This window comes from Stomoxys calcitrans, chromosome 5 (assembly GCF_963082655.1).
Source record: "Stomoxys calcitrans chromosome 5, idStoCalc2.1, whole genome shotgun sequence".
Classification (NCBI taxonomy): domain Eukaryota; kingdom Metazoa; phylum Arthropoda; class Insecta; order Diptera; family Muscidae; genus Stomoxys; species Stomoxys calcitrans.
The window spans coordinates 131014857-131033328 of NC_081556.1; the positions used below are offsets into that span (position 1 = coordinate 131014857).

The following is an 18472-nucleotide window of genomic DNA, read 5'->3' on the forward strand; positions in this document are numbered from 1 at the left end:
AACCAGAGTAGTTCTGGCTCAATTACATTGCGGCAGATGCATCCGCCTCAACTCCTACAGACCAAGAATTGATGCCGACGTGCAATATGTATTGGGTTGCCCAAAAAGTATTTGCGGATTTTTTAAAAGAAAGTAAATGCTTTTGTAATGAAACTTAGTATGAACTTTGATCAAATATACTATTTTACACTGCAAATGCAATTACAGATTCACAAGCTGTGTAAAAATTTGTCAACGCCGACTATATGAAAAATCCGCAATTACTTTTTGGGCAACCCAATATGTTCCGATTATGACCAGGGACCATACGACACATGTCACCTGTTTAACAGACCTAGAAACCTCTGGACGCACCCCATCATATTATAGCCGAGTCTGAACGGCATGCCGCAGTGTGACTTCTCTTTGGAGAGAAGTTTTTAAGAGGCATAGTATCTCGCAAATGGTGCCAGCATTAGGAGAGGATAATCACTGCTAAACATTTTTTTCTAATGGGCTCGCCAGGATTCGAACCCAGGCGTTCAGCATCATAGGCAGACATGCTATCCTCTGCACTATGGTGGCCTCCTAAACCAGATAAAAGTTTACCTGTTTACCTGCCCAGCCAGACCCACGTGACTCAGACCTAGATGCCTCTGGACGCACCCCATATTAGTCGCAGAGAGAGATATCTCCGCCCAGAAGCCTTAATCTGGGCGAAGATATCTATCCACAAGATGATGATTTGGATGGTGTCTGCTATAACAGCCCATGAGAACTGAGGAGACAGCCTGTAGCAGTTCGAGGAGTAGCATTCTGACAGACTCCCTCTGGGAGCAACCCATTTTAGTCGCAGAGTTCCTGGATCTGGACACTCAACAAAATCAAGCAGACGAAAGATGGAACACAACAAACTGCTACAACAACAAAAACAACTACTGTGGCATCACAAGGAACTGCAATTATTACCTTCCCTTTCTAGAAATTTTTTGTACACAACTGAAATTCATATGGCCGAAATGCCAGTAAATTTTATATGCCAACAATATTTAAAATTTCCCTAGAAAAAAAAACATTCTCCAAATAAAAATTTATATTTTGCTCTCCACTCAAAAAGTTATTTGATGATTTTCTACTAATTTCCTAAGTCAATTTTTCATTCCCAAAACATTTAAAATGTTTACCTTCATGCCCTACCTTCCTTAGAAAAACAAAGAAAAAAACATTTACTTCAATTTCAACGGAATCGACTACAACTCTGCTCTTCTTCAACCATTAGGAAAAAAAAAAATTCTCAAAAAACAATTCCCAAAATAAACTTTATCTGGTCAATAAACAGTAAATTTTAAATAAGCGCCACAACGAACACAAATGCTGGGGCATGATGCAGCGACAGACGAATGCCATGCAAAAAGAAGATTTCATTTCATCAACGAATTCTGGCCGGGAGGCAAAACGTACAATCCAACCAAGGAGGAACATTAAAATTCTAAACGCCTAAACAAAATGAAATTGTACAAATAAACTAATTGCCTTAGAGGATATTTTACAACATTGCCATTTGGGATGGTAAAGAGAGAGCGAGAGAGAGAGAGACAGCCGTTTGAGGAAGGAGAAAGAGTGAGAGAGAGAGAGTCGGTCGAAGAATTAACAAAAATATACACAATGCACGTCATACACATACAAATCAGATGAGAGCGCACACACACACACACACTTACACAATAACTTTGGTTCAAACAATAAAACATAGCCACACTAATACAGTTCACAGGGAAAGTAGGATAAGTGTTGCCATATGTGGAGTTTTTGCTCAAAATTGTTTGGCTTGTTATTCATGAAAAAGTCAAGATTTAAAGAAAATTTTAAACTGAAATATCGGCAATATTTACATGATAAAACAATTAAGGAAGGAGGAAAGTCGGATGGAACCACGTATATTATACTCTACACCAACGAATCTGAGCGCTAACTTTAAGCACATAAGAGCCTATCAAATGGAAGATGCATGTGATTGAACCAAGCGTCGAAGCACTTTTGCCACTCTGACCGCTTCATCAGGTGTCGAAAAATGTTGACCTCTGATTTTATTTTTTACGTACTGTAAAACACGTAAAAAGACGTTAAGTTCGGCCGGGCCGAACTTTGGATACCCACCACCTCTGGACCGATCTGGGTCAAATTGACACAGGATGTCGAGGAGCCTAACACAACTCACTGTCCCAAATATCAGCAAAATCGGATAATAAATGTGGCTTTTATGGGCCTAAGATCCTAAATCTGAGGATCGGTCTACATGACAGCTATATCCAAATCTGGACCGATCTGGGCGAAATTGACGAAGGATGTCGAAGGGCCTAACACAACTCACTGTCCCAAATTTCAGCAAAATTGGATAATAAACGTGGCTTTTATGGGCCTAAGATCTTAAATCTGAGGATCGGTCTATATGGCAGCTATATCCAAATCTGGACCGATCTGGGCGAAATTGACGGAGGATGTCGAAGGGCCTAACACAACTCACTGTCCTAAATTTCAGCAAAATCGGATAATAAATGTGGCTTTTATGGGCCTAAGATCCTAAATCTGAGGATCGGTCTATATGGCAGCTATATCCAAATCTGGACCTATATGGGCCAAATTAACGAAGGTTGTCGAAGGGTCTAACACAAGTCACTGTCCTAAATTTCAGCAAAATCGGATAATAGATGTGGCTTTTATGGGCCAAAGACCCTAAATCGGCGGATCGGTCTAGATGGGGGCTATATCAAGATATAGTCCGATATAGCTCATCTTCGAACTTAACCTGCTTATGGACAAAAAAATACTCTGCGCGAAATTTCAGCTCAATATCTCTATTTTTGAAGCCTGTAGCGAGATTTCAACAGACAGACGGACAGACGGACGGACATGTCTAGATCGTCTTAGATTTTTACGCTGATCAAGAAAATTGTATGCACCATACCATCGATAATCACTGGTCCTTGATGGAGCTTCATCCCCAAAAATTGAATTAAGTTCATCGATGCAATGTTGTCGACAATTGTAAAAATTAATCGTACGAAAATGTTCACAATTTAATTCCATTTTTTGGGCGAGATGAATCTTTTAGGTTACTGTAAACAACACAAATAGCGCTCGTATGTCAAAATGTTTTGAGTACGTATAACCTTAAAAATGTTAAGCTTTAAGATAGAGCTATCAGTTGGCAGATTGCAATACAAGGGTTGTCCAATCCCGAAATATAAAAGGCAACCCTCGTATATGAATTTCAATATTCCTCCTTGAACCTCCTTTTGTCTTACATGATGATGATGATGACGTCCCGGTTGATAATATCCCACGCAGGAGAACGCAGTGAATACGCTGAACTTGCTAAAGATGCGGAAAAAACGATTTCTCTCGGAGAATTCGAGGATTGTGAGACGATGTTTGAGGGACAAAGGCAAGGATATCTGATCAGGATCGATTCAAAAACCATGCCACTCCTGAAATGTTCGAAAAACATTCCAATAAGGAACAGGGGCAAACTTCTCACATATCAATGAGTGCAGACTGATTCAATTTGAAGCTCATTGATAAGGGGCCTCTTTTTTATAGTCGAGTCTGAACGGCGAGCCGCAGAGCGACACTTCTTTGGAGAGAAGTTTTTACGTGGCATAGTACATCACAAATATTGCCAGCATTAGGAGGGGCAAACCTACACTGAAAAATTTTTTCTGATGGTCTCGCCAGGATTCGAACCCAGGAGTTCAGCGTCGTAGGCAGACATGCTATCCTCTGTGCTACGGTGGCCTCCTAAACCAGGTAAAAGTTTAAAAGGGGGTAAAGTCTTAAAACTGGAACGTCTCCGCGCAGTGCTCCTTTTCGCTCAACTACAGGATAGGTTTTCAGGGTGAAACCGAGATAGGAAGGAGAAAGCCATACAAAAATCCGAGAAGACTAACTGGGATAGGTTCAGAGAACATATGCATAGACTTGGATTCTTTAGGGGGATCTATATCGGATGCAAGGGAAATGGAGTTCGCAGTGGCTCTTGCTATAGAGTGCCTGAAAGGGACTTTTCAAAAGTCATGCCCAGAACTGGTACCTCCGCGTAGAACTTACTAATCGCGGTGGACACCAGAGTTAAAGGTACTCAAGAGAGAAAGCAGTAGGATTTCTAACAAGTTGAAAAAAGAGAACACAGCACAGCGGACGGGGGCGAATATGGATGAGTCGAGTGCCATACAACTGTCCTCAACCTGTCTTTGAACACAGTTTTTAGCGACAGATGTCTGGAAGATGGACAGAGTGATCCCGCTATTGAAACCTGAAAAACACCCGTGCAAGGGGGAATCGTTAGGACCGAACTCTCTTCTCTCACTAGTAGCTAAGACACTTGAGGGACTAGCCCTCCCGAGCCTCGTTAGAGAATTTCCATTCGACGAGCTTCACCATTGGTTTCGTAGACTGCATAGCACAATAACTGCTATGCATGCCATTACCCCACATATTTGCCGTGGCTTCAATCAGCCCAGGCCAGATAATAGGACGGTCCTCGAGGCTCTGTACCTATCAAAAGCGTTCGACACCGTCAACCATGTAAAAATTTTTGAGGACATAGCGGCAGACCTCTTCTTGTTTAGATTGGATCACATAATTTTAGTGTCTTCATAGTCCGCACTTTGTGACCATCTGTCATTTGTTGCCCTTCGGTCATTATCCAACCGACTTAGCTTACATTCCTCTAGAGGCATATTCACAGTTTCCAGTTCTCTGGGAACCTCTTCTTACTCCACCTAGTCCATTGGAGAGTTTCTTGGGAAACGACGAGTAGTTCTAGTGTTTCTTCACTAGACATTGTCCATACGTTCTCTGACTTCTGAATATAACGCTACGTAATAGGCCAATAGTGAGGTATCAAGGTTGCGCAAAGTGGTCCCAAAGGATCCCAACACGCCCTCTGAGGGCAAAAGAAGAAACTTACACCGAAAACAACCAGAAGACGGTGCAAGCACTGTTGGAAACGCACTTTCGAGGTAACCAGGAAATCGTCAGCCATCAGGATATTGCAATACCCACAGGAGCTGCATCTACGAAAGGCCATGTGGTTGATATAGTCGAAGAGGAAAAGTTATTGCGGTCGATTCTCACATTACAACAATTTACAATAAATCGGCCGGACCGGTTTGAATCATCCCGGCGATGCTGCAGGATTTTGGAATGGACCCTGTGGGTGACATAGTCGACGAGGAAAAGATATTGTGGTCGGTTCCCACATTACAACCACTTAAATTCGCCGGACCGGACGAATTCATTCCGGCTATGCTGCAACAGTCTCTTGGAATGGATTTTTGAATGGACGCTGTGACATTGTCGACGAAGAAAAGATATTGTGGTCGATTCCCACATTACAACCATTTCAATCGGCGAACTGAACGGAATCATCCCTGCGATGCTGCAAAAATCTGTTGCAAGGGATTTTCAGGGCGAGCCTAGCATTGTCCTATATACCGAGGGCATTGGGATAGGTCTGTTTGGTTATTTTCTCCAAGTTGGGACAAATAAACCACAGCATGACGAAGGATAATAGGTCCTGTAGTCTGTCATCGTTTTTGCTCGAAAAAAAAATGGAGAGACTGATAGAACTGAAGGTAAGAGAGAGACGGACGGCGAATAATCTCAAGGGTAGATCGTTGTCGACTGTCCTCCAGGGAAAGCCGGAACATTTCTTCAACTGAAGGAGTACGCGATTGCGGCCTCTCTGGACATAGAGGGGACATTTAACAACATAGGGTCGACAGTCGTTGCCATGGACCTTAAGGGGGTTCACCCCCAATAACCTCAGGTAGACGGACTGTATGGTACTCAGCAGAACTATGAACGAGGACTTGAGAGATAGTATGATCAATAGACTGGTGAAAAGGGGAACGCCTCAAAGAGTGTTCGCGCAGATTTTCTGGAACCTATTGATAAACGAAGGTAATTTTTAACAACGATCAGCGAGATTCAAAAGTTCACTGGGGAGACTTTCAAGACGGGCTTAGAGAAATGGGTTGAAGACAAATCCTGTGAAGACAGAGATATAAGTTACACGGAGACATAAGATACCACATTTTTTACTCCCCTCTTTCGACGAGATACAGGTTGAAGGTGGCAAAATATTTGGACCCAGCTATCGATTCGAAACCATTCTGAAAAAGGAATGCGGAAAAATGGGGTAGAATAGGCTGTGCACTTTGTACTGCTGCAGAAGGAAGTGAGGGATAGCCCGCAGTGATTTACAAGATTAAATTGGTAGACCAGTGCATTAGCGGAACAAGCCCAAGTTTCTCGAGGCCTAAACCCTCTCAATAGCAATGAAATTTTCAAATGGCGAAAACAACGTAATTTTTGAAATTCTGTTGGGGCTATAACTTTTCTGAGAGATGCTTAGCCCATCCCCCAGAGGCCTCTCTGCGCTTATGGGCCCTGGAATGGTGGAAGGCTGTTGAGACTCGCAACAAGGAATTCCAGAAGGTGCGAAGACTGCCCTGCGTTGGAGTCATGGGAGCGTTAAGGACCGCTCCGCAGGCAGGTTTGGCAGCAATGGTGGATATGCAACCTGTAGAGGTCTAAATTCGGGTTTGTGCCGCCAAGTATACGCTTTGGCAGAGGGAACTTGGCCTATCGAAGGAGAGGGGATAAGGTCACGGTGACACTTTGGATAGTGGCATTCTGAATATATGTGGCAAAAAGACTGATGAAGGCCAAAGTCTACCTGGCACCGAGGATCGATTCAAGAAAGGGTTTTTAGGATTACCTTTGATATGGGGGAGAAGTGAGAGGCGAATGCTGTGTTTGATAAAAATGGGACAAAACTCTTCACTGGAGTAAAGCACAAGATTATGGGTATACCCCAAGATACCCGGAATCGGAATGCCATTGAGACTGCTGAAAGATTGTAGAGTCTTTAAGGCCTAGTACGGTGTCATAACGATAGCCGCAAATGATATCTTGGGAAGGGACTTACCGTCTCCGAAACTCAAGACTAATGTGGATAGCAGGGAGACTTTGAGTTCGAGTATTGTGTTCGAGTATTGTGTTCGAGTATTGTGGGTCGTAAAGAATCCTGAGTGTAAAGAATTCCCTAAAGGCCTTGAGTTCGAGTATTGTGGGGCCGTAAAGAATCCTGAGTGTAAAGAATTCCTTCAAAGTAACCGGGCTGCTGACATAGGTTACTTGTCACGTATGAATTCTGGGAAATAAGCAGGCGGACTAAAATACAAGGAAACGATCTTCTACTTGAGATGACCTGTAAGGAGGCGATGGCGTGGTGGGTTCCTGTCAATGGAGCTGAATAGCCACGATACTTTGGGCTAGCGTCAACACGAAGATAACGAAGGAACTGCTGGCCTTTGATAAGAAGTCATTGAGTACTATTGCAGAGGCTTTGGCCGAACACAGTGTTAGGAAGGACTCTCTACTTGGGATGATCAGTGCGGAGGCGGTGGCGAGGTGGGATTCTGTTCATGGAAGTCGAACGGCCACAACACTGGGGCCCAGCGTCAACGGTAAGAAAACGAAGAACTGCTACCCTTTGATAAGAGGGCAATGCGTATCATTATAGAAGCTTTAGTCGAACACTGTGTGATAGGCCTTATGGCCGCGCACTTTGAAATTCTTCGTAATGCTTACTGCGGAAACTATCTTGATGAAACATACCATACACATACCCGTTGGCGTTAGCCACCGACTCTATGTTTTTAAACATTCTTCCTTCAACTTTTCACGGCCGGATTGGCTTCCGAGTGAATTTTAATGGTAAGCAACCCATATACCCAAAACCTACACTTTCCTAACATATTGAAATATCAAATGGAACATATGTTGCAAGATTTTCTTATGATAGGACCAAAATTGTGTGACTTTTTCCAATTTCAAAGGGCCTTCAGACCTTTTGAAGGCGATCATGATGGTACACGCAAACCGGGACGGCTAAAAACCCGATGGAAAGATCAAGCGGTGAGAGATACCTCGAAATTTGGAGTCAGAGCTTGGAACGCTATTCTGAGTTCGGGTAATGGGACAAATGTTCTGTCATAGCCAGATAAAGGAAAGGACTCTAGACCGAAAATGTATCCTTTGAGATACATTGCTCCTATAGAGGGCGCAATTTTCTCCCGATTAGACTAACATTTTGTACAATTATTACTCTCATGATTTCCAACTGACATTATTAACATTGGTTTTATTTTATTTGTGCTTTGATATTGCTTCTGTTGGCGAAAATATCCATTAACTCCAACACAAGTCATATTATCATTCATATTTTATTTTAATTTAATTCATTGCCATAAAATTTTACTAACATAGTTAAGCTATATTCTGCTCATCGTCAATTGTCATTTTTAGATACTTCCCACTTATATTTATTAAAATTATGCGCAGTATAACTATTTCTAACAAAATGTTAATTACTCACTGATCTGCCTGAACATCTTTACTTCCCCCTTTGCTTCTTAACTATTGTTTGCTGCTTATTATACTTGTGCGCCACCCCCCTCTGCTGTAAATATTAATCGGCTACCTTCGAATGCAAAATTAGGCCCATTTGGGAAGCAAGAATATCCAACAGGCAGATCAGTGACACCATACACATTTTTACATACAAACGTTGGATTATTGTCACTTAGCTTGTATGTACAAATTTATGTAATTTTGTGCGTTTATGAATATATAAAGGTTTGAGTATATAAATGCATCGAACTTGTATGAACATACGATTGTTATATACTTGAATATGCTGCTTTTGTACATAATGCCAGCTCAAAGGTTTATAGGTTGCCTGATTAGAAGTTTTAGCAAAATCTTTCTTCTTTTTTTGGACAGCCAAGCAAGCAACACGTGAAGTATTCCATTTCAAGCTAATCTTGTAAACTTATCTTTTACAGCCAAATGAATAAAGTGTTTCTCGACTAAACTTTAGTGATTTGGTTAATTCTCTTTTTTTTTTAATCTGTGGCTTTAGAAGCAAATATAGAGATTTCTTAACATTTTAATGGTGCCGAAACCCGGGACTGTTCTGTCGATTTTTATTTTATTGAATTTTTCCTAAATTGCTGTCAGTTTAAATTGGGTCTGGTTTTACGACGGTTTGTGCATTTATCATCATTTGTTGATACTCAACCTTTCTGATTTTAACGATCCCACTTGGGGAATTTTAGTGAATTTTCTTTTCTTTTCTGGATAAATTCGGTGCAGATTATTCCGGTGTGTAGGGTCGTTTGTCCTTGGTCCTCGTGATCATGAGTGAGCTTACCTGTTTTATTAAGGAACAACGTGATTTGTTGGAACTATTGACAAGATATGAGGCTCGATTTGACGTGAAAAGTACTTCGGAGAAGACTCAGGGTTATGTCACTGCTTTGGCGCAAAGAATTGACGACCTTTTCGGTCGATTTGAGTCACAGCATGACACGATAGTGCGTCTGATTCATGATACCTCTTTGGATGCCAACGACGTCCCGTATGTGAGTGAGGGCGTGTATTTTGATTTTTCAGAGAAGTACCTGACCTTTAAGGGGAAAATCCTTGATTGCCATTCTGAACGTGGTGTAGTACATTCGCCAATGGCGAGCACGTTTGTGGCACCACATAGTCGATCTGACACTACTATGGGCTCGGATTCGAGGCTTCCGAAGATTTCTCTTCCGAAATTTACGGGCGAGTACATGGAATGGGTTCCATTTCGGGACATTTATTTTTCATTGGTGCACCAGAACGAGTCTTTGAATAGAATTCAGAAGTTTTATTATCTGAGGGGTACCCTTGGTGGTGAGGCCGCGAACCTAATAAAGAATATTTCTGCTACTGAGGCGAACTACGAGACGGCGTGGAAGATATTGGAGTCCCGATACCACAATAAGCGCATGCTAGTTGGGAGTTTAATTTCTAAGCTATTTAATATTCCTAAGTCGGACGGTGGATTTCAATCCATAAAAACACTGCTTGATTCTGCTCAAGAGTGTGTTTCTTCTCTGCGGAATTTGGATATTGAGACGGATACTTGGGGCCCAATTCTCGTGCACTTGCTTGTGCAGAAGCTGGACTTACAATCTCGAAGGGATTGGGAACAGTCTCTTAGGTCCTCCACGGATGTCCCTTTGATTTCAGAACTCTTTTCATTTTTGGAACGTACATTCCGTACGTTAGAGTCGATGGCGAGCGAATTTCCACTTTCTACGAATAGACCGGGCCCAGATGGCGGTAAAAGCAAGACTGCGAGATTCTCTTCTCAGCAGAAAAAGGCTTCTTGTCATGCTGGTCGGTTTTCTAAGACAGGACTGCCCCTTTGTCCTTTTTGTGAAAAGAATCATAATCTTGTGAAATGTTTTAAATTCTTAGCTTTGCCTTTGGGCAACAAAATTCACTTCCTTAATGGCAAGAACGCTTGTCACAATTGTTTTGTGATAGGGCATGATCACAATAATTGCAAGTCCCCCTTTCGCTGCGTGACTTGTAAGCAGCCGCACCATACGGTGCTTCATTCTGATGGGGCTGCTGGTAATTCTGACCCCATTAGCTCCACTGCCAACTTGACCACCGATGCTGGGCGATCTTTTGGCCAAGTGACTTCTCATAATGTACAGGCTTTTCATTCTGTGTTGTTGTATACGATAAGACTCAACGTTTCTTCGAGCCGTGGAAACTATACGCTGAGGGCTCTTTTGGACCCTGGATCTCAGGGCAGTCTTATCTCCGAAGCGGTGGTCCAGCTTCTAGGTCTTAAGAAGTTGAGGTCGCAATGTAGGGTGATTGGCATAGGGCATGGCGGAGAGAATTTGTCGAAGTGCTCCGTGGAGCTCGATTTGTACACAAGGAAACGAAGGTTGGTTCTTTCCTGCTCGGCTCTCGTGCTGCCGAGCTTGTCCTCTTATACTCCAGCTCCGTCGTCTAGACACATACCTCTTCCGGATATTGATATTGATAGCTTGGCTGATCCATTGTTCTATAGGGCTGATTCAATAGACTTAATTCTGGGCTCTGATGTGTGTTCGAGGATAAAGATACCTTCGGAGTCATTTGTCTACAATGACCTGTTCTTTCAGAACACCCATTTTGGATGGGTGTTTTCTGGACCCAGCTGTGCTGTGTCCTCGAATCAGATTCATATTCACAATGTGAATTTGGAGAGTATTCTTAAATCATTCTGGGAGCAGGAGGAAGTCCTCCCAAGGAGGAATTTGACTACCGAGGAGGTAGCATGCGAGACATATTTTAGGAATACCACTATTCGTGGTGAGTCCGGTAGGTATAGGGTCAATTTGCCTTTTAAATCGATTTTGAGGGATGGGTCGAGTCCGACTCTTCAGAATAACGCTCAGAGTGCTTTTCGTCGTCTGCGACAGCTTGAGATATCCTTCTCCAAGAAGCCGGTGTTCGGTGGGGACTACAGAAGTTTTATGCAGGAGTACGAGTCTCTGGGGCATATGTCTAAAGTAGGGATTTACCCGACTGACGTTAGGATGGACTCTTATTTTTTGCCACATCATGGTGTGTTGAGGGAGAGTAGTAGTACGACCAAGCTCCGCGTGGTATTCGATGGCAGCAGCCATATCGGTGACAACAAATCTCTCAACGAGGAGTTGTCTCCTGGACCTGTTCTTCAGAACGATCTTCCAAGTGTTCTCATCAAGTGGCGAAGGCATAGAATCGCGTTTAGTGCGGACATCGAAAAGATGTTTCGCCAGATAGATGTTCACGAGGGTCACAGACGGTATCAGCAGATTCTATGGCGTTGCAGTCCTTTGGACGAAATTTCTATCTACGAATTGAATACTGTCACGTATGGCACGACTTCGGCGCCTTATCTGGCTATTCGGGTGCTACGAAAACTCGCCGAGGACTTTGAGTCACGTTATCCGGAGGCTGCTAGAGTATTGGTTGAGGACTCATATGTCGACGATGTTATTTCTGGCGCAGATTCTTTGGAGGACGCAATCCCGCTGTACAAAGACTTATCTTCCCTTCTGAGAAAAGGAGGTTGTAACCTTCGGAAATGGATAACAAATTCTAAGGAATTGCTCTCGCAGATACCAGAGGGGGACAGGGAGACTAATGCCACTTTGGACTTTGACCGCGGTCATGTCGTTAGGACCCTGGGTATTCAGTGGGATACTAGCGCTGATTCGTTTTCGTTTAGGGTAAACCTTGATGGAAATCCACTTGTATCCAAACGGTCGATTCTTTCGGAATCCGCGAGACTCTACGATCCTTTGGGATGGCTTACGCCTTCGACTGTCAGGGCAAAGTCACTTTTTAAACAGCTCTGGGAGCACGGAGTGGACTGGGATGATAAAGTTCCACATGATATTGAGGCACAGTGGTTGAAGTACAGGACTTCTCTCTCGGAGTTGTCTAAACTGGCAATTCCACGATGGATTCAGTGGTCTCAGGACTGTCAGACTGAGCTTCATTGTTTTTGTGATGCATCTACCACTGCGTATGCGGCAGTGGTATATGCACGGATTGCTACTCCCACTGGCTTATTTGTCAACATGCTTCAGGCTAAGTCCAAGATTTCTCCCATTAAGACCATTTCTATACCCAGGTTGGAATTGTGCGCTGCCACACTTGGCGTGAATTTGGCAGAGAGGGTTAGGGAATCACTTGTCGATTTACATGTGCGGGATATGTTCTTCTGGAGTGACAGCTCCACCGTTCTCAGCTGGATTCGGAAGCCTCCGTCGAATTGGAATGTCTATGTGGCGAATCGTGTTGCCGACATTCAGCGTATGAGCAACCCTGTGCAATGGAGATACGTTCCCTCCTCCCTGAATCCAGCGGACTGTGCCTCCAGAGGCATACTTCCTGAGGAATTAGTTAACCACCATTCGTGGTGGTATGGACCTCAATTTCTTTATGAGTCACGATCGTCATGGCCCGTAAATCTCCCAAATTTGGTGACCTCAGAGGAGGAAAGGAGTGCAAAGATTTCGTCAAATGTGACTATTGATAAGGTGTACCCGGAGATATTCTCTAGATTTTCGAAATTGCGATTGTTGTTGAGGGTGACGTCTTTGTGTTTTCGATTTGCAAATAACTGCAGGAATCCCGGCATGAAGGTCACTGGTCCCCTGTCACTGGGGGAGACCAATGGGGCTATGAGATCACTAGTTAGAATTTGCCAGGGGATTGAATTCCCCAATGAACTTTTGCAACTTTTGAATTCAAAGCCCATGAAGAGTGGCTCCATTTTGAAACTGATGCCCTTTGTCGATGAAGAAGGTATTATTCGCGTTGGTGGCCGACTTCAAAATTCGAATTTTCCATACGACATGAAACATCCCATGATTTTGGCCAAATCTAGCCCCCTATCGTATTTTATTGTTAGCGATGCTCATGAGCGGACTCTACACGGTGGTGTCACACTGACCATGTCTTTTGTGAATAGGAAGTTTTGGATTGTTTCAGGCAATCAACTTGCTAAACGCGTTATACATAATTGCATGCGTTGCTTCAGATACTCCGCTAAGACTGTTCAACAGGTTATGGGCAATTTGCCGCGTGTGCGATTGACTATGACAAGGCCATTTAAGCACAGCGGAGTCGACTATGCGGGACCCATACCCATCAGGAACTCGAATTTGCGATCTTCTTCCGTGTCTAAGGGTTATATATGCCTTTTTATTTGTATGGTGACTAAGGCCGTTCATCTTGAAGCTGTATCCGACCTTACCACAAATGCATTTCTGGCCGCATTTAGGCGTTTCATTTCTCGACGGGGCACATGTACGGATTTATACTCTGACTGTGGCACAAATTTTGTTGGGGCTTCGAAAGAGCTACAGGTTCTATGTAATCGAGGTCGGAAGTCATTGCCTGAGGAACTTCGTCATTACTTGAGCATTAACTCCACTACATGGCACTTTATCCCACCAGCCTCCCCCAATTTCGGTGGCCTGTGGGAGGCTGGCGTGAAATCTGTTAAATACCATCTTAAGAGGATTGCAAATGATCGAAACCTTACCTTTGAGGAGTTAACAACCCTTTTATGTCAAGTAGAGAGTTGTTTAAACTCACGCCCCCTCTGCCCCTTGACATCTGATACATCGAATTTCGATGCGCTCACTCCTGCACATTTTTTGGTAGGCGAGCCAACGACAAGCCTGCCAGAGGAATCTCTATTGGACTGCAACCCCAATCTACTTACTCGTTGGAAGAATGTTGAAAGGCTAAAGCAACATTTCTGGAAGAGATGGCACCACGAATATTTAAACCGTCTACAGTCACGCCCGAAATGGTTGAAAAGTAAGATAGATCCTAAAGTTGGCGATTTGGTGCTGATAGCGGATGAACGTTGCGGACCAGGTCAATGGAATTTGGGTCGCATTAAGGATACACATCCAGGACCTGATGGAAAAACAAGGGTGGTATCCGTTCTAATAAAGAACAAAATTATCAAAAGACCAGTTAATAAAATTTCTCTACTTCCAGATAACGAACCTTTAACACAACCATAAACTTCATAACAAATAACCCAACTCATCTATATTTCCAATCATCTTTATAAACTTCACTGTTCGATTAATTATTATGGACTCAAACCAAGGATGGAGCCTACTGCAATCGCTGTGAGTCGGAGCATAGCGGAGGTTCAACCTCGACTAAAGTTCTCCCAACTATAGGCCATCCTATCAACCGATTAAAGCACATTCGTCCTTTGGGGGGAGAATGTTGGCGAAAATATCCATTAACTCCAACACAAGTCATATTATCATTCATATTTTATTTTAATTTAATTCATTGCCATAAAATTTTACTAACATAGTTAAGCTATATTCTGCTCATCGTCAATTGTCATTTTTAGATACTTCCCACTTATATTTATTAAAATTATGCGCAGTATAACTATTTCTAACAAAATGTTAATTACTCACTGATCTGCCTGAACATCTTTACTTCCCCCTTTGCTTCTTAACTATTGTTTGCTGCTTATTATACTTGTGCGCCACCCCCCTCTGCTGTAAATATTAATCGGCTACCTTCGAATGCAAAATTAGGCCCATTTGGGAAGCAAGAATATCCAACAGGCAGATCAGTGACACCATACACATTTTTACATACAAACGTTGGATTATTGTCACTTAGCTTGTATGTACAAATTTATGTAATTTTGTGCGTTTATGAATATATAAAGGTTTGAGTATATAAATGCATCGAACTTGTATGAACATACGATTGTTATATACTTGAATATGCTGCTTTTGTACATAATGCCAGCTCAAAGGTTTATAGGTTGCCTGATTAGAAGTTTTAGCAAAATCTTTCTTCTTTTTTTGGACAGCCAAGCAAGCAACACGTGAAGTATTCCATTTCAAGCTAATCTTGTAAACTTATCTTTTACAGCCAAATGAATAAAGTGTTTCTCGACTAAACTTTAGTGATTTGGTTAATTCTCTTTTTTTTTTAATCTGTGGCTTTAGAAGCAAATATAGAGATTTCTTAACAGCTTCTATATAAATATATTTCCAGATTTTTACTTCTCATTTTCGTTTGAGATATGGGTGATAGGAAATTAGCGATAATATCGATATTTATTATTAAAACTATCGAAAATATCGAATGTTGCAATTATCGATAGTTTGCCAGCTCTAATTTGGAAGTAGTTTTGTGTCAATCGGTATATTCTATCATTTCTTCTTTTGTGTATAACAAACAAATCAATAAAATTTCAATACCCTATACCACAGTAGTGATTATAATTATTAATTAAGTCTGGCAACACTGTTCTGTATTCGTCCATTTGTAATTTCCCTGTACTTCCTGCCATCGAAGGCATCAATATCAGCAGAATGGATTTTACATTTAAACACATATTGAATAAAACATGGCAAATACTAGTAAGTGTTCCTACTCCTGGTTAGTCCTAGCAGACCTGTTATCCAAATACTGTGAAACTCTCCGAGGGCATCACATCCATCTGGGAGGAGGTGAAAAATTGAGAAAAACTGAACACAAATTTTTAAGTGAAACAAATAATGGTACAGAATTTTAATGTAATTTATTTTCCAATATAAATACCATCGAGTTTACGATGTATTGTAGTTTAAATTTAGAAGAAAAAAAAAACATGCAAACATGAGGAGTTGGAGAGAAATGTTTAAATATGATTAGAGGAAAGTGTGAGTAGTCAATTGAAATTTTAGTCATCAAATTTGAAGATGAACTTGAGGATGTTGGAAACCAAGCAACGGTTCCAATTGATTGTAACTTGGTAAGATCAAGGCTTATCTGCCAGCGGTGTTACCTGGTCAGCTATCTTCAACATTCTTTAAAGGTAGTTTGCTAAAATGTCAAAAATAAAATGCCACATCTTCACTTAAAAGAGGAGTTGGGGCGTCGTATTATTAGACCATAAATTGGAGAAAATTGCTTTGAAAAAACCAAGCAGATTGAAAATGGATTCCGGCCCATTAAGTCAACATAATGGGCCCCAACAAACTTTTCAAAGTATTGGGTTGCCCAAAAAGTAATTGCGGATGTTTTAAAAGAAAGTAAATGCATTTTTAATAAAACTTAGAATGAACTTTAATCAAATATACTTTTTTTACACTTATTTTCTAAAGCAAGCTAAAAGTAACAGCTGATAACTGACAGTAGAAAGAATGCAATTACAGAGTCACAAGCTGTGAAAAAATTTGTCAACGCCGACTATATGAAAAATCCGCAATTACTTTTTGGGCAACCAATAGATTGAGGCTAAAAGACTTAGCCATAGCAAAGACTATGGTAGTTAACAGCACCAGATTCCAACATCGAAAGATTCATGTCCACATGGCTGTCATCCGATCAGAATACAATCAACCAAATAGATCAAGTTGTGATAGATGGAAGGCATTCAACCAGTGTGTTAAATGTACGATAGATCCGAGGGGCACAAATCGATTCGGATCATTATCCTGTTGCAGCAAAGGTTCTCACTCGTCTTAGTGTGGCGAGAATCTCACGGTCTGACACACCAGGGAAGCTGAGCGACGGAAATCTGCAAACACAACAAGGGGCAAAGTTATACTCTACTCGGCAGACGAAATTTCTTGAAGAAAACACTCCCTGTCCCGAAAGTACAGCAGCGCAATGGCAAATCATTGCCCACTCAGAGCCGCAACATCGGTACTTGGGTACCAAAAACCTGCCCTAAGGAACCCATGGTACTACCAGTAGTATCTAAAAGGAATGCAGTATACAAGGCATCTCTACAGTCAGTAGCAATGCCCCAGGGGGTGGCCGGTCATTAAGCCCAGGGGACACAACGCGCAAAAAGTTATTTGGTTATTACATCCCACCTTAAGTTAAATTTTTTGGGCGTTGTGACCGCCATACTAACGGTCAGAACGCCCAATGAGCTTTATAGCACTTGTGAACCATCGCGTAAGACTTCTTTTCACTTGCAGCACCCTATTTTTGGGCTCTGTGTTATCTATGCTATTGGACCCTATGTCTGCCTAAAGATAGGTCCGAGAGGTCTCGGAAGAAAAGCAGAGAGGAGAAAAGTCTCTTCCGCATGAAGAAGAAGGAAATGGAAAGTCAAGAGTGCGAACGAATCGAGATGTTCAGGTACAGGCACATCCTCCTGCAGAGACAAAAAAGGAAATCTGGTAACTGATACAGATAGCATGCTGAGGATATGGAAAGAACATTTTACCCAACTGCTAGTGTCCGACGATGGTGGCGAAGACGATACCGCAGAACCAATCCCCGATGATGGTATAGAATGTTTACCTCCTAGTCAGAATGAGGTCCGAATAGCTTGACCCGACTGAAGAACAACAAGGCAGCTGGAACCGACGGGCTACCCGCTGATCTATTTAAGACCTGAGGCAATGCGCTTATAAGGTGTATGCATCAGCTTGTCTGCGCAATCTGGCTAAATGGAAACATAACCGAGAATTGGAAACTCTGCATACTATGTATGTCCCGTACACAAGAAAGGAGACAAGACAATATGTTCCAATTATAAAACAAATTTGTTCCAACTTCCCATCGCATACAAGATACTCCCGAGCGTATTGTGTGAAAAATTAAAACCTAAACTCCATGAGATAAATGGGCTCTATCAATGCGACTTTAGACCCGGAAAAACCACCATAGACCGGATATTTACACTATCCCAAATTCTGGAAAAGACCCGAGAAGGACAAATCAACATCTACCATCTTTTCGTCGACTGTAAAGCCACTTTCGACAGCTCTATGCGCTTAAAGGTTTTCCAAGCCATGTCTTATTTGGCATCCCTGCAATATTGATACGACTTTGCTTGATGGCGCTCACGTTCCTCAGTTACCTCTTCGAACCGTTCAATACCAAACGAAGTTCCATACAGCGAACTTATCGCTGCTGCTGGAAAATATCATGGGCATGACACACTAAGTTTCTGGGCTTTGCGACACTAAGAGTTGACAGGTAAAATTTGGCGTTTCCGTTGGAAAGTTTGACATTTTCTAGCAAAATCATACTAAGAACGTTTTGA

The 18472-nt window shown here is 42.2% G+C and overlaps 1 protein-coding gene across 1 annotated transcript; it reads left to right on the forward strand.

The window, feature by feature from the left end:
• Window positions 1–9248: 9248 nt before the first annotated feature.
• Window positions 9249–14465, forward strand: LOC131997990 (uncharacterized). Its single transcript, XM_059369941.1, has one exon. The coding sequence runs from the start codon at window positions 9249–9251 to the stop codon at window positions 14463–14465; it is 5217 nt and encodes a 1738-aa protein (XP_059225924.1).
• Window positions 14466–18472: the final 4007 nt, after the last annotated feature.

What these genes read in the sequence shown, in the direction of transcription:
- LOC131997990 (XM_059369941.1), top strand. Translation starts at nt 9,249, where the DNA reads ATGAGTGAGCTTACCTGTTTTATTAAGGAACAACGTGATTTGTTGGAA.